General features: G+C 40.2%; 1 protein-coding gene across 1 annotated transcript in view; it reads left to right on the forward strand.

Moving 5' to 3' along the window:
- The first annotated feature begins 200 nt into the window (after positions 1-200).
- Positions 201-26,382, forward strand: part of LOC122788034 (parathyroid hormone/parathyroid hormone-related peptide receptor-like) — a 916,427-nt gene continuing 890,245 nt past the window's right edge. Inside the window, exons 1-2 of the mRNA XM_044054954.1 lie at positions 201-370; positions 25,635-25,931. Of these exons, the coding sequence (XP_043910889.1) occupies positions 201-370; positions 25,635-25,931 (467 nt within the window). The remainder of the gene's footprint in view (positions 371-25,634; positions 25,932-26,382) is intronic.

Below are 26,382 nucleotides of genomic sequence, written 5' to 3' on the forward strand. Positions count from 1 at the left end.
TGACTTCAAAGAGGTAAACAGTGATACATTTACTTAGAATACTAGGGTATTATTTCTACTACTTTTGGAAATGTGGCCAAGGCATCAGGGAACTTCCCCTACTTTTTCATGTACGGAGACATTGTTTACAGCTGCACTTCCTGTTTCCTGTCCCAGGCATGAAGGTGGCCCAGAGAATCAGGAAGCTGGTGAGAATAAGCATGGAGGTCCGAGGAGGAGATGTTGCTGAATTGAATGCTAATAGCCGGTCAGTGGAGGCATTGTTTGTGTTGGAGATGGAGTTGGAAGTTAAAGAGGCACTTGCAAGAAATAACGGAGGGTCAGAAGTATTAGAAAAGGCAGTTGAGCCTTTTAAAGAGCTATCAAAGAAGTTGGAAGAAAGTGTAGAAGATTCAGAGGATCTATTTCAATGTACTCTTTTTTTTTTTGAGTTAACACAAGACTGTGTTGTTACAACCCTCTAGTCGGGAGGGTTGCCGGATGATTATCTTAAGGAGATGATTATGCAGAGTGAATCAGAAAGTGAATTGGCGGCATCTTGGGGCAACATTATAGATAGAATCTAGGAGGAAGAAGTGAAAAAAAACTATACATGGTAAAAAATCATATACACTGACTGAAAGAAAGCAAGAAATAAACAAGAGAAGAAGAGAAGTCATGAAGAAGAAGTTTGCTGTACATCTCAGCAGTAAGGAAGAAAAATAACTTGAACGATATAAGGTACGGGACACAGTTACTGCAGCCTTGGGAATATCATCTAATGAGGTAAGAGCCTTTATTCACCTTAATAGAGAGACTTTTTGTGACATTATATTTGAAACTGGGCAATACTTGGAAACTTTCTTATAGGGAGTTGAAAAAGAGAAAGACTGTAATCCATAGAATTCTTATGTGGTACAGACTTTTAATAGAAAGACTAAAAAGAGAATTACTATACAATTTCAAATGGAGGTAGATAAGGAAGCGTTGAAAGGCTGTTTAAAAACTATATGCAAGGAAGTGATGGATGCTACAAAAATGCATGTTGAGAGGCTTATGGACTACTGGGGTAGGATTGTGAGATTATTTTGGAGATGGAAAAAGATAATATTGTACATATTTCAAGTGTAATATCTGTTGAAGGAAATAGAGGTTATGTAATATATAAGGGACAGAAGAAAACTTTTTTGTGGAAAACTGATAATTTAATAAGCAATTGTGATAAAAGAAGATGTTTTTATTTGTGGAAAAGTGTGACATGAAGCAAAGAAATGTGTAAAAAATGAAGTAAAATGGCACGACTTAATTAATTGTGATGAACAACTACGTGTTAAGCAAAAAGAGCAGACCTAGTAACGTACATGATGTACAGAAAATGATAAACATGGACATGAAAAACAAAACATACAAGAAAATAAAAGCACAAAGTATAAAGAAAATGAAAATAATCAAGGTGAGGAATTAGTACTGCAAACTAGAGAACAGGAAGATAGTAACTGGAAAATAATAAGAGCTAAAAGAAATTCAGTAGGGAGAAGAGTGAAAGACAGCAAATAAAAATATAATTATATTTTTAATTATAATAATAATAATTAAAGCTGTTTTAAGTGTATTTTTTACTGTTTTTGCCTTATCTTTTCAAAAAAACAAAAAAAAAAAACAAAAAAAATCCTTCTTTCCCACCTTTCTAAGCTAGTATAGTCCAGTTTTCAGGCTAGTGCTGAATTCAGGGCGGTGATACTAGTTTCTGAGTTGCCCATACCTTACTTGGATAGAAGGAAGTTTCTCTGTTCACCTTTGAGAGAGGGGAGCTTTGAGCAACCTATCTGTCCCTGGAGGAGTGGTTCCAGCCCAGAAGTTAGTAGTTTATTGGCCATTTTGGGGTAATTTCTATCTCTTTCATTTCCCTACTATAAAACCCGCGTTTGCACGGTTTTGTGCACCGGGCAGTGCCGGTTAGCTACGATTAAATTATTCCCGGCTCCACTAAGTCTCCTCTTCAGGTTTTCCCTTGAAACTAGTCTAACTCTCAACCTAAGCACTCAAAAAGCATCTTACAGCCCAGCATTTGCTCAGACCTAACAGCAAGCACTAATATGCCCTGACACTGATTGCCCAGCAGGGCAAGGCTCTTTATCCACCCCTCACCAACCAAGCGACTAAGCAGCTCACCCTACTATTCAGGCATGACCAAAGAGCAACTTCAGGTGCACTCTCCAGTCCAGCTGGTGAATCTGGGTATCCTGAGGCAATATTACAACTGCCTCATGTACACAGACAACCCTCTCCTCCTACCCCAAAACACTGACATATGCGAGAGATGCAATTATACAGCCAAACTGGAAGCTAAGCTGTCTCCACCCAAGACTGGAACAGACAGTCAAGAGGAGAAGGTTAACACTTGCACACCTCCAGCCACACACAGACCTACTAAAACAGCACTGGCAAAAAATACACATAAATACACAAAATCATACTCAGAGGCTCTAAATAAAAACCTGCAAAAACATCAGGGACCTCCAAAGCAGACACCCAAACAACCTGCACTTTCCGTCACAAACCAGACAACACATACAACACAAGATCAGTGTGCCACACAATCACAGCCCTTAAGGCGAAATAACATACCTAGCACACTAGTAATAGGTGACTCTATAGACAGGCACACTGACGTCCCACTCCCTAGGCTGGACAAGCAGAAGGTTACTGTTAGCTGCCTGTCGGGAGCCAGAATCCGCCACATAACACAAGCACTCAGGTCACTCTAGAACAAGTACAAGTATGGCTCTTTCATTGTTCATGTTGGTGTGAATGACCTGAGATGTACCTCCTTGGACTACATGAAAAGAGACATGGAAGAGCTCTCTGATCATGTAGCCCAGGCTGGTATGACCCTGACCCACTGTAGCATCCTGCCCTCACCAAGAATGATACCTCAGTATAAAGAAAAAATGATCAATTTCAACAATTGGGTAAGCTTCTGGTGTCATTCAAAGGGGATCCAGTGTCTGTCAGCCTGGGACAACATGCTCGACAAGCCACGTTGCTTCGCAAGAGACAGCTTGCACCTGTCACCCCTAGGCTTTTGAATACTGACCAAGGCTCTTGCTGCCCCCATAGTGCCTTTTTTAGGCAAGGCTCAAAAGTCAAACCCACCTCCGTAAACAGCACAGTTAACAAAAAACTGAGGGCTATGCTACTCAACGCCAGGAGTTTAAATCTCAAAATGCACGCACCCAAAGCACTCCTCAGTATGGAGAACATCGACATCTGTGCAGTAACTTAAACCTGGTTCAAGGCTCCAGAGACCACCCCAGCACTGCCGGGCTACAACTCATACCACACGTTTCGGCCACAGAACATGGACCGAAACACAAAAGGAGGGGGTGTATCCATATTCATCAAGGATACCTACACCTCCAGGTTAGTGGCGTAGCATGATACCTCTGAGATCATCCATGTGCAACTAACATCGGGCAAATCTGCAGTACAAATTGTGGCCTGCTACAGATGACCCTCCATGACCCAGGACCACCATTCCACCTTTCTGGAGACACTGAAAAACATGAAGGTCATACCAAACACCCTGATATTGGGCAATTTCAATTACCCTACCATTCACTGGGAAAACAACTCGAGTGCAAATTCCCAGGCCCAGTGCTTCCTGGAATTCATCAACTCAAACACTCTGGATCAGCTGGTAAACTCCCCTACCAGAGGTGAAAACATATTGGACCTGGTCATCGCCAACATGGGTGACAGGTGTTCCACACCGGAGGTCAACCCGTAACTGATTAGATCAGACCTTTAACTAATCACTCTGGATGTCCATACCCCGCCACCACCCCCAACTAAGGAAATCACAGTAAAAAACTTTTCTAAAGCAAACTTCACCTTACTTAAGACAGAGGTGGTAAGTTTCACAGCCCCCCACACTAAAGGATAACACTTCCCAAGATGCAGAAACCTTTACAAATGCACTTTATGAGCACCTACAAGGATGCATGGATTGTGCCATCCCTAGCAAAACCAAGACTCACTCCCCTAAGAGAAGGAAACCAGTTTGGTGGACCCCTGCAATAAACAGGCTATACAACAGAAGGAGGAAATTAGTTCAGAAAAAAAGCAAATCCCAAGAAGGAAAGACATCACTGATCAGTATCAGTAAGAAACTCATGAAATCACCCAAGGCTAACTTCGAAAGAAAAATAAGGATTCAAAAGATAACCACAAAGCCTTCTTTAGCTATGTTAGGAATCTTAAGTGGCAACTTGCAGATATGCACTGAACTAGTGCAAAATAGCACAAAATGTACTGAACCTACTGATATTGCCAACGTCCTGGCAGATAGATTCAGTGCAAACTTCACCCCCCTCTCACCTCCAAAAGGGCCCACAACAATACCGGAAAAGTGTAGTGTCCCAAAAATCACAGATGCACAGGTGAAAACAGCCCTTTCAAAAGCCAAAAACACAGCATCAATGGGACCAGATGGTGTCCCAGGCTGCATCTTGCACGAACTACATAACGAACTAACCCCTCACCTAAACATGCTGTTCAACCTCCACAGGCTATGTGCCCATAGAATGGCACACAGCAATGGTTATTCCTCTCCACAAAGGAGGGGCCACAACTGACCCTGGTAACTATCGCCCCATAAGCCTGACTAGCCTGGTCTGCAAGGCTATGGAGCGCATCATCATGGAACTCATTAACAAAGACATTGGGAACCTCCAAACACTTGACCTGACCCAGTTCAGCTTTGTTAAGGGCAGATCATGCCTACTAAACCTGGTTGACTTCTTCGAGACAGTCACCAAGGCCATAGATGAGGGAAAGGTGGTTCACACAGCCTACCTTGATCTCGCCAAGGCTTTTGACACCATTCCCCACTCGGGTATTACAGAAAAACTCACCAACCTGAACATAAACCCCTACGTCACGAGATGGGTTGCCAACTGGCTTACAGATAGAACTCACACGGTAAGAATAGCGGGCTCCAGGTCCGACTCTAAACCAGTCACAAGTGGTGTCCCACAAGGCTCGGTCCTGGGACACCTACAGTTCGGCATATACTTCTCAGAAGTACAGGCAAACACAGGAGGACTATGACTAGCCAAGTTCGCCGATGACTGCAAATTGGGAGCCATAATTGACTCTCCGGCTGACATGGACATCCTCCAAAAGGGCCTTACTGAGACAGATACCTGGTGTCAAAGTCATGGCCTCAAGCTAAATGCCAAAAAAAGCATAGTCATCCTGTTTGGGAAAAACAAAACACCCACGAATTACCACAGGTAAATAGTAATCTCTCCTTTGGCATATTGCCAAACTAGTTAGGAAATCCTTCTATGTGGCCCATCTAATTACTAAAGGGTTCACATCTAGAAATAAAGAGGTTATAGTGCCCCTCTACTCGTCACTCATTAGACCCATCATAGAGTACAATGCCCCATTTGGGATGTTCTTCACTAGACACTTTCAACAGCTGGAAAGACCACAAAAGTACCTCACCAAGAGGATTACTGGTCTCAAACATATGCCCTATACAGCCCAACTGAAAAAACTCCAGCTGTACTCAGTGGCATATCGCTTACACAGAGGTGATATCTGCCTGACTTACAAAGCCATGTCCAACTCAGAGTTGATGGACATGCTCCACCTAAAGAAATTCAAGTCACTGTGAGCCACACACTCTAGTGAGCTAAACCTCGCCACAACAATAAATAGAACATGCTGGAGGGATTGATTCCTGTCACAGAGACTCCCCATGCTTTGGAACAAAATTCCAAATTACATCAGGCAGAGGCTCTCACTAATACTCTTCAAGAGAAACCTTGACGAATGGATGAGTAACAGAAAATACACCCCTGGGATCACTTCATTGTCTCTGCTTGACAGAGGATCAGTTAATTAATCGATGGGGTGGCAAAAGCCGACACACTCTGGCTAGGCTTATAAATGCTCTCGGGCAGATAGCCTAGTACCTACCTATGAACCTATAATAGTGTGATTATGAAAGAAAATAAAAAGGAAGATAAGGGGTAAGATACAAATATAATACGTCTGGAAGAACTTGTGAGTCTTATCAATAAATGTTAATAGTGTAAAAAAATGTTAAAAGAAGGTTAGGTGTATTGGAGTGGTGTATGTTACTTGACATGCGTGTAATTATCATAGAGGATACAATAATCTTAATGGAGGATGTAAGGAATCAGATGGAAAACCTATGGGCTGGGAAAATTGTATGGAACTTGGGAAAAAGATACGTTCAGGAATTTCTGTATTATGTAATGAAACAGTTAAAGTCTTAGATTTATACTTTAGCAGAGCTAGGCAGAATAACAGTGTTATATATAAGATATAAGAAGCATGTATACAGAATTATTCCATTATATGCATATGTTACTAAAGAAGGAAGAGAGAAAAATATTCAAAAAAATCTTAAATTATGTGGGAGTAAATATGGAAATAATATTGGTAGGAGATTTTAATTGTGATTTGAGGAAAAGAAATAAAGAAGAGAATGATGTTAAAACAGTTTATGAAATAATGAAAAGTGGAAAGTTATATATAAGGGATAATGTACACTGGAAGTATAAAAGAAATGAAATTAAAACAGAAATTGATTATTTTATAATTTCTGATACTTTGAAAATTATAAAAAGAGGAACAAAGGAAACAGGTTTCTTAGACCATTTGGCTGTATGGGTAGAAGTAAAAGAAAAGAAAGAATCCATAAGGATAGGCAAATGTATTAAAGATTGAATGAAAAAATATTAATGAAGAGGAGCAAAAAGAAGCTGACCAATTATGGAAAGACCATGTAGAAATGAGAATATTTTAGAAAAATTGCACTGATTAGTGGTTAAGTTTTAAAGGGAAGTATAAAAAGAATGTCAAGCAATGAAAAAGAAAAAAAACAAATATATAGGTTGTTAAGTCAAACAGTATTTAGATAATTATTAAGAAATAAGTTAAGTCAAACAGTATTCAGAGAAATATTATGAAATAATAACTTTTATAAAAAGGAAAAGGAAATCTATGAAATAAATCAAGAGAAGATTAAGAAAATGCTATATAAACAAAGGTATTTTTCACAAAGGAAAAAAAGAAGTAGCTCCATATTTGAGTAAAATGGTGAAGAACATGAGAGGATAATGAGAGAATTGGAAACCAATCAAGGAAAAAATATAAATACACAAAAAGAAATATTTAAGGTAATGAAGCAGTATATAAAAACACATTTAAGAAGACAGAGATAAAAGAGAAACAAATATGGGAGGAAAATAAGTAAAGAAGAGAATGAGATTATGGAATAGAATATAAATATAGGAGAGCTCAATGAAATTTTAAAGGACTCGTATATGGAGAAGGCTACAGGATTAGATGGAACTGAGTATCATATGTACTATAATATGAAAAATTAGCAAAAAGTTTATTTTGTAGAGGTTTTGAATGAATGGTTAAAAAAGGGATAAATTAAAAAGAAATGTATGGTAGCCATGAAATTTATATAGAAGAAGGAGAAGAAGGAAGACATTAGAAACTGGAGACGAGTAGTATTAAACAATATACATTATAAAATATTTATGTTCATAGGTTCATAAGTAGGTATTAGGCTATTGGCCCAAGGGCCTAAATAACCATAGCCAACAAAGTTCCCTGGCTTTCGCCACCCAAGAAAATTATTTTCCTGTGCCCCTGTCAAGCAGAGCCACAGAAGTGATCCCCGGGCGGAATTTCCTATTTCCCATCCACTCATCAAGATTTTTCTTGAAGAGTGCTAATGAGGAGCTTTGTTTGATATAGATGGGTAGCTTGTTCCAGAGTATGGGAAGTCTCTGGGACAGGAATCTATCCCTCCAGCATGTTCTGTTTATTGTGGTGACAAGGTTTAGATCCCTAAAGCGTGTAGCTTGGAGGGACTGGGATTTCTTTAGGTGGAGCATGCCCAACAGCTCTGGGTTTGACATAGCTTTGTATGTTAGGCAGAGTAGGCGATATGCGACAGAGTAAAGCTGTTTTTTTTTGAGATGGTCAGCATAGGGCATCTGTTTGACGCTGGAAATCCTCTTTGTGAGGTTCTTCTGCGGCCTTTCCATTTATTGTAGATGTCTTGTAAGGTACATACCAAAAGGGGTGGTGTACTCTATAATGGGTCTAATGTTTGATGAGTAAAGGGGGAACAATTACCTCTTTTTTCCTGGATGAGAACTCTTTTGTGATGAGATGTGCCATGTAGAATGATTTCCTGACCACTGTGGCGATGTGATTATCAAAGGAGAGACTACTGTCCACCTGGGTCCCAAGGTCTCTTATCACACTTTCGGTGTTAAGTAGACTGCCGCCTATGTGGTAGTTCATGGGTACAGAGTTTTTTACCAAAGGGGATGACAATGCACTTTTTGGCATTGAGCTTGAGGCCATGGCTCTGACACCAGGCATCTGTCTCAGTGAAGCCCTTCTGTAGGATGTCCACATCGTTTGGGGACTCAGTTATGGCTCCTAGTTTGCAGTCATCTACGAACTTCGTTAGCCAGAAACCTTCTGTGTTAGCATGTACTTCAGAGAAGTAGATACCAAACAGGAGAGGACACAGGAATGAACCCTGTGGTACTCCACTTGTCACTGGTTTGAAGTCAGATTTGGAGTCTGCAGCTTTCACAGTGTGGGTTATGTCAGTGAGCCAGTTGGCATCCCATCTTGTGACATAGGGATTTATACCTAGCTTAGTGAGTTTATCTATAGGTCTCTTTCTCTCTCCGCTTTGTCTGTTAGTGGTCCTGTAGTGTGCATTGTCCTTACAGGTTAGCAATAAACTCTACAGCTTCTTAGCCCACTGACTGACCCTGCCTGGAACCTCCTGCAGTCAAGTTCCCTTTGTTGGTGTCTCCCTTTACTTCAAGAGCATACTTAAGTACGTCCTGCCTAATCTGTTATATCCTGTAGGTGCTACCTGTACTGGTGCTCCTGTTCTGGCTGTAATCCTGCATATCTCTGGGCCACTTCCTGTTCTCTCCATTCTAACCTGCCCTCCCAATATTTCTATCTTTTCCCTAACTGGCTCGCTCTCTGACTGCTGTGCCCTCCTCTGCTTATTCTCTAGTCTCTCCTCCTGTGAACTGCACTCCACTAGCCTTTCTGCCCGTCCCCTGGGTCTGTACTCTAATCTTCTACCTTCTAATCTTACAGAGCTACTCTGTCTAGTTCTCTCTGAATCCTCCCCTCCTCCTGCCTCTCTTGATCTCACATAAGCCAAACTTACCTGCTTTTCTGATTGTTTCCTCAGATCTTTTCCATGGGTGTAGGTCCCACTCTGCCTTTCCCTCTGCATTGGGCTTTGGTTTCAACACTTAGTGTTATACTTCTTCTGTTACTCTGCCTGCTCCATTTACTCAAATCTGATTTTTTCTTTTTTTCTGTCTACCTTCCACCCTGTTACACCCCGTGGACCCCCCCCCCCTGATTACTGCTATTTCTCTTTCTGGTTCTGTCCCTGCCCTATCCCCCATTACTGCCCCTTCCACCTTATGGCATTCATGTAAGTTATCCATAATCCTCTGTGGCATTTAAATCTTATGCGTGGTTTTCCCGCACCATCTTTACTTTTTCTCTCTCCCCTCTATCTGCCAGTGGTCCTGTAGTGTGCATTGGCCTTACAGGTAAGCGTTTTTACAGGATTTCTGCTATTTATATCTACTATGTGTTTAAGCGGATTGTACGATGTTATTGGACTACTGTTGGAATTCTGAATACTGCAAATTGAAATCGCACTACATGTTAGATGCTTGCTGTCTCTCCTGTGTCATACTTTGAGTTACCTGGGTGGTTTTTACTGCTTGCAAATAGCACGTGGTCGTCCGTGTTCTTGTGGAAATAACAGTTAATTACTTTATCCATTCTATTAGGATAGAACTCTTGTTTTTACCAGACTTGATGTAACTAAGTCATTGTGTGAGTGGTTTTCAGCGATTATACTACCTGAAACTGTCTATTATATCCAGCAGTTGTGTTAATCATTAGGATAGTGCTTCTTCTACCTTCAGGGGCTGTGGCCCAGGTGCCGGTCTGATTATTTTCAACAAATGTCCCCATTTAGCGTTTTTTTTCTCACTCAGGCTCAGACAGTGACAACCAGCTGCACTCGAATCCCATTTGTGCACTAGCTGCAAGTTGATATACTTGGTTTCTAGCATTTATCAGCATTCCCCTTTCTATACATTGTATATTTAGAAGCCAGACTGCTGTTGTTATACTACAAATCGTACACCGGAATAACGCTGATATACATGGTTATATGCTTTAACTAGCGTCCTCCCTGCTGTGCATTGTTTATGTATATAACCAGACTGCTGTAGTGTTATTTACCCTATTGTGCTTCTCTGACCTGGACACTCTGGGCCAAAACATCCTTTCTCATAGTTTAACTGCTGTATAAAAACCTATATTAAGTGCCTGGCATGCTTGAACTGTTATTTTGGATGCTTAAAAACTTAGTTTAAATGCTCTATAAGACCTGTAGTAAGTGTCTGACATGCTTGAACTGTTATTTACTGCTGATTAATTCTGCATTGGCGTTTCTTTAGGTAAATGTCTTAAACTGCTGAGTACATCTGTTGTATTTTCCTATATCTTCCTTGTACATGCTAAAGCTGCAATTCTTATGTTTTTAGTGACCGTATTGTATTGAATATTGTACTACTGCATATTTCTTGTTGCTGCTTATCATATGATCCCATTTCTTGATTTACTCACAACAGCGTATTACATTATTCTTCCCTGAATCTCTCCCTTATGCCCCAACTGTACCTACATATAATCTACCCACACTGCACTTCTCCACCCTGAACTCAAACCTGCACTCTCTCCCTTACACCCTGAACACCCAGAGGTCTTCCCCTCCTCTTCTGTCCTCGTTTCATACCAGTCCCACTAGCAGCTGTGACCCGCAGCCACTCTCTCATACTACAACCTCAAGCACATTGTACACCCCCCATATACACTAATACCTTGTCCAGTTGTTTTTCAGTATCTCACTTACCTGAGTTCCTATTTCTGCCCAACCCTTCTTTTTATCTCTTTTCCTTTTTGTAGGTTAGCAATAAACTCTACAGCTTCTAAGCCCACTGACCGATCCTGCCTGGAACCTCCTGCAGTCAAATTCCCTTTGTTGATGTCTCCCTTTACTTCAAGAGCATACTTAAGTACGTCCTGCCTAATCTGTTATATCCTGTAGTTGCTACCTGTACTGGTGCTCCTGTTCTCGCTGTAATCCTGCATATCTCTGGGCCGCTTCCTGTTCTCTCCATTCTAACCTGCCCTCCCAATATTTCTATCTTTTCCCTAACTGGCTCGCTCTCTGACTGCTGTGCCCTCCTCTGCTTATTCTCTAGTCTCTTCCCTGTGAACTGCACCCCACTATCCTTTCTGCCCGTCCCCTGGGTCTGTACTCTAATCTTCTACCTTCTAATCTTACAGAGCTACTCTGTCTAGTTCTCTCTGAACCCCCCCCCACCTGTCTTGCTCTCACATCAGCCAAACTAACCTGCTTTTCTAATTGTTTCCTGATATCTTTTCCATGGGTGTAGGCCAGCTCCGTTCGCCCTCGGTATGCTCGGCCTCAATTCGCTTCCCTACCCTACCACCATTCTCACCCACTCCCACATCACTTACCTTTATACTATCCTATTCCCTCCCCTTCCTGTCTGTTCATCCACTCACAGACCTCCTCCTACCACCAAACTAAGCCCAGCCCATCAACTACCTATCTAGAACTGCCCCACCTCCAACCCTACTTAGCTTATCACACTCTACAATTTCTCAACACACTTCCTATAGTGCATTCTCTTCTGTATACCACTACACTTCTCTTAGTACTCTCTGCTCTTACCTCCTATCACTCCTAACTTTTCCACCCACTTACATGTTCCTCCAACTCATGCTTCTATGCAACTCCTCAAACAAGTAACTCATATAGTATCTCCCCATCTGTCTTCAACTACTCTACCACCTGTCTCCACAAACTAATTATATTTCAGAACTATACATATACGTCCAAGTCTAAACCAAAACTCTACAACTACCTATTACCTTATACTCCACACACTCCTCTAACTAATAACTTGCTCAGCTCTGTAGATATCCACCCCAACTCAGGCCCCCTCTCTTCTCCCCACACTCACTCACCACTCAATCGTCCCTGTACCTCTCCCTCTGCTCACACTCCCAACCATGCCCATTCTCACAATCAAATCACTTCACTACAGAAATACCTAACTAGCTACTCAGCAAATATACAAAGGCTAACTAACAAAATCACTGAACTACACACATGGATAGCCCATACCACCCCTAACATCGTTACCTTATCTGAAACCTGGCTGAAGCCTCACATCACTAACAAAGAAATACTCCCACCTGACTACAATATTTACTGCTCCGACAGATTCCCAAAAACAAGGAGGTGGTGTAGCCATCCTTTACTCAGATAGCCTTAACCTCTCACCTATCTCCATCCCTATTCCTAACTTCCGTCCAGCTGAACTTATCAAACTAAATTGCCATCTAAATCCACACAAGAAATTTGCTATTGCTTCCATCTACATTCCTCCGGGAAATAATATGCCCATGCTAGAAAATATCCTATCTTGGTTTAGCCACAACTTAAACTATGAAACCCTCATTCTAGGAGATGTGAATATAGATTGGTCCAAACTTATAAAAGACTCTCCCCAACTCAGTATCAACCTACATGGCTTCCATCAATTGATAACATCCCCTATCCACTTCCATAAAAACTTTTCATCCAGCTTCACCATTGACTGGATTCTCACTAACACCCCCTACCTCTACCATAGCCCCACTACCCTACCCAACTCCTTAAGTGATCATCTCCCCACCTCCATTCTAAGACACTTCACCCAATCACGCAGTCCCCACCTTTACAGAGACTATCACAAGCTCTCCAACTTTAATATCTCCTTATTCAACTCCATACTATCTAGTTTTGACTGGTCCATCCTTAGATTAATCCCTCTCGATGATGCTGTCAACAAGTTTAACAACATTTTCCTGAATACCCTGAACTCCCTCACTCCCTCCAGGAAAATTAGAATCAAATCAAACTATCCTCCCTGACTCTCTAAGGATACTCAATCCCTTATGCATAAAAGTGCGCCTGGAAAGCATGGCTTAAAACAAAGGAACCTCTCCTACTATATAAATACAGAGAACTACAGAATCTAGTTAAGAAACTAATCAGTAAAGAAAAAATCCTACTATAACTCTGCTCAACTCGATAACAAATCCAACCCCCACAAGTATTGGGCTACTCTTAACAAAATCCTCTCCCCTGGTTGCCCTTCTAACCCCTCATCATACCCTAATACATCTCCTCTGGAAACCGCTACTCTCCTCAACAAACACTTTATTGACACAATCCAAAATCTCACACCCTCCAACACTAACTCTACAACTCCACCAACCCCTCCCAATACTCACAACCAAAATCTCTTCTCCTTTCAACCTGTGTCCACTTCCTACATTAAATCACTTCTGAAACTTAAACCCTGCTCTCCCTCTACTGACAGTCTCCCTCCTACCTTCCTCAAATTTGCTGCTGAATCTATAGCCTCTCCCATATCTATTCTTATCAACAGAGCTATCCAGGAAGCTACAGTTACTTCCATTTGGAAATTTTTCTTCACTATCCCCCTCCATAAAGGAGGCAACTCAACAGACCCTTCTAACTATCGCCCCGTTGCTATCCTATCCCCCCTCTCTAAGATACTCGAGAAATACATTCACTCACAGCTTCTTAACTATCTCCTCCAGCACAACCTCCTCACTCCCACACAACATGGTTTCCGGCCTAACCATAGCACATCTACTGCCCTCCTGTCTTTCACTCATTCCATAGTTGAAGCTCAAGACAGCAACCAACTCATATCCTGTCTCTTTCTTGACCATTCCAAAGCATTTGAAACCATCTGTCACTCCATCCTACTAACTAAACTTGCAAACCTCAACCTGTCTTCTACCTCCCTTGCCTGGTTCTCCAGCTACCTCTCTAGCAGGAAGCAATCAGTTAGATGGCACTCATCCTGCTCTCCCTATATTTCAGTCCCAACTGGAGTTCCACAAGGCTGCATCTTGGGTCCCCTACTGTCACAAATGAACTATATACATCTTATAAACAGTCATCCTCCATCCAATATGCAGACGACTCAACACTCCTGTCCATCTCCAGCAATATCTCTGAACCCAACACACCTTTCTATCCACTGAAAAGTGGCTGTCTGATCATCTACTAATCCTTAACCTGAAAAAGACCAAACTGTTGCTCTTTGTCCCCGATCTCTTTCCCACCATAAATCCAATTTTGCTATCACATCTTCCAACAACACAATCTTTAAACCTGAACCCCACACAAAATTTATAGGTGTCATTATAGATGATGAACTCAAATTCAACCTACACTTACTCCAATGCATAAAAAAAACACACACAAGAAACTAGGCTTGCTTTATCGCAACATAAAATTCCTAACCTCTAATGCTAGACTCTCCTTGGCACAAGCATTCCTCCTCCCCCACTTCTTTATGCTGCCCCAGTACTAATATTCAGGCCACTTCCTTGAACAAACTTCAACAAACTTATCACAAAATTGCTAGATTCATTACTAACTCTCCTTACAATTCACATCACTGTCTAGCCCTAAACTCTCTACAATGGCTTGAATTCCCACAACTACTGCTGCTATAACAATTTCAAATAATGCACACTATTCTATACAGAGCATCTTCCTGTCCAGCTGTCTCTTCTTTTGTCTCTACTTATTCCCCATCTTGGACCCTCTGCACCTCTAACCAGCAACTTCTAGTTGTCGACCAACCTAAGAAAAATGTGGGCAAACTTCTATATAAATGCTCTGTAGCTCAAGCCTGGAACAAACTCCCCTTAGACATACGTTCCATTATACACCCATCACACTTTAAAAAGGAACTCAAACTTCATCTACTTAACACCAAAACCTGTCCCTGCCATAACCCTACCTAAGTCCCCCCACCTCACTTGTTGTTTCTCTCACCTCTGACACCTAAAAAGCATATAGTACCTTACCTAGTTAACCAATGTTTATAACTGAACATTTTTAAAATTGCATACTAATATGTTGATATGTGTCTTTGTAAAATGGCAACTTGTATAATTGCTTTATGCATACATTTTCAGTTTTCTTTTCAAATCTTTTTCAAATCAAAATTGTACAGATAATTTGTGTACTTGTCTTTTTATGTACTGTAAACTGTAGTCTGAATGTAACTGGAGCTTTTCTCCTCGGGTCTCAACTGAAAACGGGCCTTTGGCCTAGCTGGACCAACCCGGTTAACAAATGTCAATAAAAATAATAAATAATAAAATTCCAGAATGGGGGATGGTATTAAAAGCCTTGGTGAGGTCAAGATAGGCTGTGTGAACCACCTTACCCTCGTCTACGGCTTTGGTGACTGCTTCAAAGAAATCTATCAGGTTTAGGAGACATGATCTGCCTTTTACAAACCTGAACTGGATGGGGTCCAGAGTTTGGAGATTACCAATGTCCTTGTTTATAAATTCCATGATGATACGTTCCATGGCCTTGCAGGCCAGGCTCGTCAGGCTAATAGGATGGTAGTTCCTCGGGTCCGTGGTGGCTCTTCCTTTGTGGAGTGGGATAACTGTTGCTGTGTGCCATTCAGTGGGCACAATGCCTGAAGTGAGGCTATGATTGAACATGGTGCTTAGGTTGGGAGCCAGTTCATTCTGAAGTCTGTGTAAAACGCAGCCTGGGATTTTGTCCGGTTCCATGGATGCTGTGTTCTTGGCTTTAGAGACTGCGTTTTTACCCGCGTAGTTGTAATTACAGGGACTCTGAATTCTTTATGTATAGATGTGGGCCCTTTAGGGGGTGAGAGGGGGGAAAAGTTAGCACTGAACCTATCTGCCAGGATGTTGGCAATATCAGTTGGTTCTGTCAATTTCGTGCCATTGTGCTGTAACTCAGAGCTGATCTGTGTGTTGCCATTGAGATTCTTGACATAGCTATAGAATGCTTTGTGGTTGTCCTTACAATCAGTGGTGATTTTGTTTTCATAACTCACTTTGGAGGATTTTATGAGGGATCACAGCTTCTTACTGATGCTGACCAGGGAGCTCCTCCACTCATGGGAGTTCACTCTCTTTTGCAACATTTTCTTTCTTCTGTTGTAGAGTTTGTTTATGGAAGGGGACCACCAGATTGGCTTCCTTTTTTTGGAGGATAGTGTCTTGGTCCCGTTAGGGATAGCATGATCCATGCACTCGTGTAAGTGCTTATAGAGGGCATTTGTGTAGGATACGGCAGCCGTAACTGTACTGTCCATACGCATGGGTGTCTTGAAGTTTCCCACTTCTGTCTTAAGAAGCATGAAGTTGGCTTTGGAGAAATTATTTACGGCAGTTTCCTTAATGGGGGGTGGGGGCGGGATGTGGATATCTAGGGTGATTAGCTTATGGTCGGATCTGACCAACGAGGAGTTGACCTTAGGTGTGAAACACCGGTTGCTCATGTTGGTAATGACTAGGTCTAGGGTATTGTTGCCCCTGGTGGGAGTGTGGATAAGTTGATCCAGGGCATTGGAATTTATGAATTCCAGAAAACGTTGAGCGAAGGAGTTGGTACATGAGTAGTTTCCTCAGTTAATGGTGGGGTAGTTGAAATTGCCCATTATTAGGGTGTTTGGTTGCACCCTAATATTTTCCAGTATATGAAGAAAGGAGGAGTGGGAATCCCAGGGCATGGTGGGGGATCCGTAGCAAGCTACAATTTGGATTGCAGTTTCTCCCAGAGTTAGTTGCACTTGGATAATCTTGGCTGCATTATGCTGAGCAACTAGCATTGAGGTGTGGATATCCTTAATGAATATGGACACATCTCTGCCTTTAGTGTTTCAGTCCAGGTTAGATGGCTGAAAGGTGTGGTATGAATTACAGCCTGGTAATGCAGGGGTTCTCTCTGGAGCCTTGAACTAGGTCTCAGTCACTGCACAGATATCAGTGTTCTCTATTTTAAGGAGTGCCTCGAGTAAGTGCATTTTGAGGTTTAGACTTCTAGCATTGAGTAGCATTACCCTCAGTTTTTGCTTGCCTGTACCTGTTACGGTGGTGAATTTGTCATTTGAACCTTGCCTAAAAAAGGCACTATAGGGGTGGCAAGAGCCTTAGCCAGTATCCAGAATCCCAGGGGCGACAGGTGCAGGCCATCTCCGGGAAAGCATTGTGGTCTGTTGACCATGTCATCCCAGGCAGACAGATACTGGATCCCCTTAGAATGACACCAGAAACTTAGCCAATTGTTGAAGTCAATCAGTTTGTCCTTGTACTGTGGTATCATTCTGGGTGATGGTAGGATGCTATTCAAGGCTAGGGTCATATCTGCCTGGGCTACAAGATCGGAGAGCTCTTCCATGTCTCTTTTCATGTAGTCCAGGTAGGTACATTTCAGGTCATTCACACCAACCTGGACAATGACGGAGTCATATTTATACTTGTTGTGGAGTGACCTGAGTGTGTGCATTATGTGACGGATCCTGGCACCTGACAGGCAGCTGACAGTAACCTTCTCCTTGTTTAGCCTGGTGAGTCGGACATCCGTGTGCCTGACTATAGAGTCACCTATGACTAGTGTGTTGGGTACGTTGTTTTTCCTTATGGGCTGTGGTTGAGTGACATGGTGAGTTTGTGGGCCATGTGTCATTTGGATTGTGTTTTGGGTGGAGGTTGCTTGCATTTCTGCTTTGGAGGTCTCTGTTGCTTAGACAGAGTGTTACTGAGAGCCTCCGTGAATGTTTTTGTGTTTCTATGTGTGGGTTTTGGAGGTGTAGGTTTAATATGACTATGTGATGAGTGTGGTGTGGTGTGGTGCAAGTGTTTACCTTCTCCTCTTGACTGTCTAGTCCAGTCTTGGTTGGAGAGACAGGGAAAAGATCAGGAAAAGGTGTGGATAGACTGATGGAACGTATGATTTTTGGAAAAAAAGGGAAAGGAACTCAGGATTTATTATGGGTGTTAAGAGAGGTAATAGGCGATATTATAAATAAAAAAGTGGAAACTGAAGTATTGGTTGGAGCTGTAAATAAAGCATTCGATAGAATACAATATGAGGAATTATGGAGTATATTAAGTGATTATAATGTAAGCGAAAAAGTAATAAAAGTTATAAGATTAGTATATGAGAATATTATTACTAAAATAATATTAAATGGACGGTTAAGTGAAGAAATAAGAAAAGAGTGTGAGGTAAGACAGGGCTGTCCAGCAAGCAGCATATTTTTGTGTTAGCTATGAATGTGATTGTAAATGCAATGAATAGAGAACTGAAAACAGCAAGGTATAGGAAAATAGAGGGGATTTATGTCCCAGTTATTCTTACTTATGTAGACGATGTAGTATTAATTACTAAAAACAAGAAATGGATGGAACAAGGAATTAGCAAATTAAGTAAGTATTTAAATATCAGGAAAAGAAGCTCCAAGACCGTGAAATGAAGACAATAATTCGTAAAAAAGGCAGATCCTTTATTCCGTATTGAGTAATAAAAAATCCAAAAGGTCAGCAAATTGAAAACAGCAAAATCAGACAAGCGCTTTCGCTTGGGTAATACCAAGCTTTTTCAAGTCAGAAACAGTTTCCTTCAAAGAGGCGACTGTTTAAATAGAAGGTCTTAATTAGTCACATGTTAGATTACAGCTGAATTTCATTAAAAAACAGTTTAAAACGTCATGAGCAGATAAATAAACAGATCAGTTAGGTGTACAGAAAATGTACCTGACATCTGCATTGCTTATACATAATTAGTGGACCATATTGGTATCATTTTAAAATTACATACTTGGATTGTCCAACAAAAGGAATTATTTAAAAGAAGTATTTAAATATGCTTGGTCTAGGTATCAACAAGGATAAAAATAAAGGAACTGGATTATTGGGAGGTGGTTTTCACTTTAATGATGAAGAGGTAGATATTCTAGGAAGATTGTTTGGGTTTAATACAAGGAAAGAAAGACAATGGGAAAGAATGATGCAAAAGCTGAGAGAAATATGCATATTTTGGAGGTCATATAGATTATCATATAAGAAAAAGGTTTATTTAATAAACTCTATTTTGTTAGGTAAGTTTGCCTATTTGGCAAGTGTGTAAATGATCCCGTCTAAATATGTAAAAGAACTGCTATTGATTATATTTTCATTCATATGGAGACCATGAGTAAACCCTGTAAGGAGAGGAATTTTGTATGTGCAGGAAGAAGAAGGACATTTAGGGCTTAATAAATCCTGTTGTACATTCAGCTGTATTGAATCTGCATAAAGTGCTGAAGGGATTGTAAGAAGAAAACAGGAATGTAGTAAATTTATTTTATTTGCAGTTTGTTAACCAGGAAAGTCCATTGGGTCACAATGAGCCCATTTTTAATGGAAGCCCGGGGAGAAAAGCTCCATTTACAATTATTATAAAGCTAATATCAACAAAGTTAAGTACAATACAATTTTCAAAACTGCTAAAAACAGTAATATAGAAGACAGAATAATAACATTTGAGCAAGGTGTTGTAACAAAGCATTGAATGAAATTAAAACATAAGTATTTTGGAGTACGTAAGTATAATTTGGAGTGCAGGCACTTATGCACTGAAAGTTTCATGAGGTGAGAGGTAGGAAGAATTAGTAAGAGAGTAGAACAGTGAAAGATGAATAGGCTGAGTTATAAGAAAGGAAAAAAGGGAGAGGGAGTGAAATTGAAATGAAGGGAGTCACTAGGGTGAGTTATGAGAAAGGAAAAAGAGAGAGGGAGTGGAAATGAAATGAAGGGAGTCACTAGGGTGAGTTATGAGAAAGGAGGAAAGGGAGAGGGAGTGAAAATGAAATTAAGTGAGCCACTAGGGTGAGTTTTGAGAAAGGAGGAAAAGAAAAAAGGATGAGGGTGCAGAAATGACATAGAGGGAGTCAGGTGGGGTATGAGCATGAGCATTCCCAGTGAGAAGAGAGATGGGAATGGAGCATCGTCTTGAAGGCGGTGTGGTTTTGGGTGATTTGAATGTGGGGGGGGAGTGAATTCCATAAGCGAGTGAGGGAGAAAGACAGTAGAAATTGCCCAGGTGCATGTAAGGGTTTGTACACTTCGAGGAGGTTCTGGTTACTGGACCTGAGTAGTCTGTCAGAATGATGCAAGTTGAGTATGGAGGAGAGGGAAGGGCAGTTAGAAGGCTTGAAAATGAGTTTGTGAGCAGTTAACAGTTGAATGTAAGAGAGATTGTGGGGGAGGTCCAGCCAGTTCAAGGAGTGGAGTGCATCACAGTGGTGGGAGGAGGATTTGGTCCCAATAGCAAACTTAGAGATTTTATTGTAGCAGGATGACAGTTTTGACTTTAGGGAGGATTGAAGGTTGGTGAGGAGAGGGGCTCCATACAAGAGAGAGGGGATGAGGTAGAAAATAGAAAGTATATGTTTGGGTGATGGAGTGAGATAACGGCTGTGACGATACAGCATTCCAAGCTTTTGGTGTGTTTTCTTAATACTAGTTTGTATATGAATGTCAACCTTTAAATGTTCATCAATGGTAACACCTATAAGTTTTGTATGGGAGACTATTTCAATGGGAATCTTATTCTGACTGACTATGGAGAAGGAATTTTTATCGATAGAGGTGGTTTTAGATGGGGTAAAGATCATGATTTTGGTTTTGGATGCATTAAGAGCAAGGTGATCAGCATCCAAGACTTGGTACAAGAGAAGGCATCTTGTGCTAGTTGCATGAGTTTGGGGAGAGATTGAGCATAGCAAATTATGGTGGAATCATCCACGTATTGGACAAGTTTGGTATTAGGAATGCACTGATGAAAATTATTAATGAAGATGTTAAAAAGTAAAGCACCCAGTATTGAGCCTTGTGGAACTCTTTGTGGAGTGTGAAGGAAGGAAGAGGTACTATTGTTCCACTTGACGGCTTGCTGTCTATTAGAAAGGTAACTGGAAAACCAGTTAATAGAGGAGGGGGAGAGATTGAGAAGAGAGAGTCTGGACAAGAGAAGGTTGTGGGAAACAGTATCAAAGGCCTTTGATAAGTCAAGGAGAAGGCTAGATACAATGTTGCCAGAGTCTCATTCATGGTTGATGATGTCAAGGAAGGAGAGAAGGGCAGTGGTAGTCCTATGTCCAGGTCTAAATCCATGTTGAACACCACAACGAAAAACTGCACCTCCTCTATAGATGTATCAAACAAATGACCTGGATCCAAATGGAAGTTTAAATCCAACTACTTACTTAAAATATAGAAGAAAACCACGTAGTAAAACAAGTACAGTTTGCTAAATTCATTGTTTAGGTGGTAGGGAAGGAGTTGCAAGTGTATGCATTTTTCAAGGACTTTTGAGATAGGGGACAGGATGGCTATAGGACAGAAGTTGGAGATTTCAGTATTGTTGTCTCCATTGTGGAGGGGAATGATGAACGCTTTCTTCCAGAGGAGGGGTACGTAGGATTCTTGGATTGAATGGTTGATAAGTATGGTGATGGGAAGGGCTATGGCATCAACAGCTAGCTTGAGAAAGTTAGATGGAAGGTTGTCTGGGGCATGAGAGCATGGTTTTAGTTTTAGTAGAAGTTTTTTTATGGTGTGCAGATATATAGGTTGTATGTTAAAGGGGGGGAGGTGAGTAGAGTTGAGGGTGTGGGGTGAGGGTGGAGTAGAAGAGTTATTGGAGAATGATGTAGTGAGCTTGGCTATTGAATCAATAAATAAAGAGTTGAATTGGGTAGCTAAGATATGATCTGGAGAGTTAGGGTCGGGGCAGGGATTGTTTTTTTGCCAGGAGAGAGGAGAGCATATATACTGTTCCAAAATGTTTTGGAGTTGGATCTATGATTGTTTTGAAGCTTGGAATAGTAGGACTTTCGGTCTAAAGCAATTTGTTTTTTCACTTTATCACGGAGTTGTTTATACTCAGTAAGGGAGCTAGGTGTTTTAGATTTATGGTAACGCTTCCAAGATTTATCTCGGAGATGCATGAGTTTAATAGTTGCTTTAGTTAGCCAAGGGGTGGATTTGGTTTTGATTCTTTTAGTTCTGGGGGGAGCAAAGCTATCTAGTAGGTTAATGAATGTAGTATTGAAGTATGTAACAGCATCGTCAAGAGGGAGGGTTTTTACAGGGTTCCAGTTCATAAGTTTTAGTGAGTCAGAGAAAGCTAGATGGTTTACGTTTTTTAGGGTATGAGTTGTGATGTAGTTGTGGTGAAGATGGAAGGAAGATGGTGAGCGACAAGCAAAGGCAGGGAGATGATCGCTGAGGGAGTTGGGTAGGGTGCCATTGTCAGAAATGGAGTTGGGGTGAGAAATTAATATCCAGTCCAGAATACTACCGGAGTTATCTTTATTAAGTCTAGTAGGAGAAGTAATTATTTGGGTGTAGTTGTATAGGTTTATATTCTGTGGTGCTGTAGGTGATTGAATAGAAGTCCAGTTTATATTTACATCACCTAGGAGTAAAGTTTCATTGCTTATGTTGGATGAGAACCAAGAGAGGATATCTTCAATAATGGGGATGTTATTTCCTGGTGGAATATAAAGAGCAGCTATACATATGTTTTTATGGTTATTAATTTTCAGGAGGACCAGGGTTAGTTCAGCTGTTGAAAATTGGGGTATAGGCTTGGTAAAGGGTGTCACTGTTAGGGAGGAGGAAAAAAGTAGGGCTACTCCACCACCTTTCTTTAGAGTTCTGTCATTTCTTATGATCTTGTAGTTGGGAGGGGTAGTTCTGGAATCTTTTATGTGGGGTTTTAGCCATGTTTTGGTGATAGAGAGAATGTCAGGGTGGTAATGTGATAGCCAGGTATGAAGGATAAGGAGTTTATTGCATAAACGTTGGGTGTTAATAGTAGCAAAAAGGAGATATTTATGGTGAGAGGGTGAGGAAGACAAGTTAGGGTTAGAAGCATGGTTGTCTAAGTGTCCGGGATTAGGATGTATGTTGCCAGAGAGGTTGATCGAGATTAATTGGAGTAAGAGTGAGGCAAGGTCTTTAGATTCTTTGAAGTTGGAGTTGAGAGCAGGGTAGTTGGAGAGGTATGGATTGTGAGGGATTGGGACTGTATTATAGATATCAGGAAGAATCTTTCTAATAAAGTGGAGAGAGTCATTGTAGTAATAGAGGTTTAGTAATATATGTTGATATAATGAAAATCAAATGCAAAGATGTTTGGAGAAGTTTAAGATATGGGAAAAGATGGAAGAATAGTGTTAATAATGAGATTAAAGAGTATTAAAATAAAATGTTATTATGGAAATTGAAAATAGGGAGTGCAGAAAAAAGAAAAGAATGGTTTGAAAATATAATGAGGGAACGTTATTATATGTATCCATGGAAAAACTTAGATAATGAAAAATGAAATGCAATTAAAATAAGGCTTAGATGGAGCAAAAAATGTATGAATGTAAAGATTTTATGTGGAGGTTAATGATAAGTAACCTGCCTGTTAAAGTATATATTCCTTATAAAAGGATTCAGGAAAGAGTAATTAACCACTGAGGAGAGATTGAAACAATAGAACATGTTTTATGAGAGTGAGAAAACTGTGGGAAAAATTAATGTAATGAATTATACTAAAATTGTAAAAGACATAAACATGAACATGATAGAATATGGATATTATGGAAACAAAAGAACAAAGAAATTGGAAGAAATTGATAAAAAATGTTTTATGTTTTATGGGTCACAAAGAATGAAAGCTTGAATTAGATAAAATATAATGGGAAATGGGTATCAGTGGAAATTTTGAAAAAGATGCATTTTTGATTGTGGAAAAAGGAGTGGGGAGGAATAATTGAAATACTGTAAATATATGAAGTTATATAATGTTGTCATGTAAGATGTAAGTAACTGTAAATAATGTATATATTGTAAATAATGTAAACACTGTATAGAAGCTGTTATATTCAATAAAGAGCCTCTATTCTTGTGTGGGTGCGGACATTCTATTGTTGCACTTCCTGCTTCCATTTCTGGCAAAGAGGCAGCAGCCAGGAAAAGCTACATGAATGAGGGTGAAGGAGGAAGAAAGAAGTGGTGATGGTTCTGGAAGTGATAGTGAGTCGAAGAAAGATAGTCTGTTAGACAGAAGGAAAGAGAGTTTGTTTGGATTGTACAAATAGTGTTTAGCTCACTTTAAAACTAGTTCAAATGAAGGAACTGCAGTGACTGAAATTTCATCAGAAGGGCCTCCTGCTGTTAAGCTTGTTAAGCTGATTGAGAAAGGTGATCCAGGAGAAGAATCAGAAAGGTCATGGTCAGAAGTTATGGAAAAGGAGTTTAGAAATGAGAAGGAGCACAAAGAGAAATAAACTGTGGGATAAATGGACTGGATGTAACTGTAGGGAAGGTACAGAAAACATGTGTTTATATCACGTTATCGAAAGATGAAAATAGTGAATGCTATTTCATCAGCCCCAAAACATCTCAACTAAAAATATCAAACATTCAGAACAGCAAATTTTTTCCCATGAAAAAAATTTGCTGCTCCGGAACACATACACACAACACAAGCACATCAAACAAGCAGCAACCACACTTATACACTTAAATTCCTACATCTAACGCTACACTAAACTAAACATACACTACTATCTACCCTTAGCTTAACCCAAACCCTAACCCTAAGGTCCGTCACTATCGCACACTCACCTAACCCGCGCCCTAACCCTAAATCACTTAAACTGCCCCAACCCTAAAATCTGTCACTATCGCACACACGCCTAACCCACGCCCTAACCCTAACTCACTTAACCTGCCCCTAACCCTAACGTACAAACAATCACACACTTACCTGAACCCAACCCGTAAATTTCTACCACAGTGCTAAGAATAGCGAAGCAACAGAAACGGCCAACCGAATTCTTTCCCGAGGAAAGAATTTGCTGTTCTGCACCTTTGCTATTCTTATCATTCGCTGAATAGTGTTCGATATCAGAACATTCGAAGTTTTAATTCTTCAATGTTCTGATATAGACCCGAAAAAATCATATGCTGAAGCTGTCGTGAAATCAACAGGTACTGTAAATATTGTTAAAAACAAAAGACAATACGAAATTAGAAGGAGGAAACTATTGATATTTTATTTGGGGCAATGTAATTTTGTCATAGGGTTTACTACTAAGAGCATCAGATCATTGATTCATCTAGGAAAGGAAAATTTCTGTGATGTAACATTTGAGACTGAGGGATTAGTGAACCTTTTTGTAAAAAAAAGGACTTTTTTTAATAGAATGACTTTATATTTTCTGGTCATGGGAATAGGTTAAAAAATAATGTACCTGTTCAATTCAGGTACGAGTTGAAAAATTATTTTTTATCAATGTCTCATTCAGTATCTAGTACTGTTAAAGTTAAAGATGAAAGAGATGTTTGGAATGGGGGTGGGAATTAGATGTTATTTTAAAATGGGAAAAATACTTTGTTACAAAATTTACCCAATGCTATTCATGTGGCTAGCAACAGGGAAACAGTCCGATATATTTGTCAGCCAAAGGCCTCTTTTTTTGAGTTGACTTTAATCATTTTATCAATGAACGTGTTAAATTCAGATGTGGAGAAAAAGGACATATGAACAAGTGTAAAAAAGGAATGCAGAATTTTAAGCAGGAGGGGCATGTTTGGATTTACTATGACGAGAGCCAAGAATCTAACACTGGTGAAGAGAATGTTGAAGGCACTGAGTTTCATGAACAAGAACAGGAAGTGATAAAAAATATAATATCTAATGATGGAGAAAATGTTATTTGGTGTGAAATAACTCAAGAGGAGGCATGTAATATTACTGATGAAGTTGAGAATGTAGAAGAGGAAATAGATATGGATAGATCTGATTTTCCAGAGAAAATGTAAAGGAAGTTTGAGAAAGAAATTCAGATGGGCCTAGGGTAATGGTAAGGAAGAGAAAATGTAAAAAAAATCTCTCAAACAATTACAAAGAAAGGCAAGGGATGATGATAGATTTATTTTGGTTAATGTCAATAGCTGGATTAATAAAGATAGAAGACTTGTCAATTTGCAATGGTGTGAAAATGGGAGGTTAAAGTAATTTATCAACTTCTGAGATAAATCTTGTATTTTGTAGAGTACAAGTAGTATGGTATAAGAGTTCCGTGGAATTTTGGAATGGAGAGCTGTTTGGGTTGTGTTATTGTATGGAGAAGAGGTTAAGGTATTAGATTTTACTATCTAAGGGCTGGGAGAACTTATGTTGTGGGTGTAAGAAGGGGTGAGGGTGTATTTAGGCTGATATGGATTTATGATTTTTAATACAATAAAAGAAAGAGAAGGTTTGTTTTA

This window comes from Protopterus annectens, chromosome 13.part0, assembly GCF_019279795.1.
Source record: "Protopterus annectens isolate FY-2018-M chromosome 13.part0, PAN1.0, whole genome shotgun sequence".
Lineage (NCBI taxonomy): Eukaryota > Metazoa > Chordata > Ceratodontiformes > Protopteridae > Protopterus > Protopterus annectens.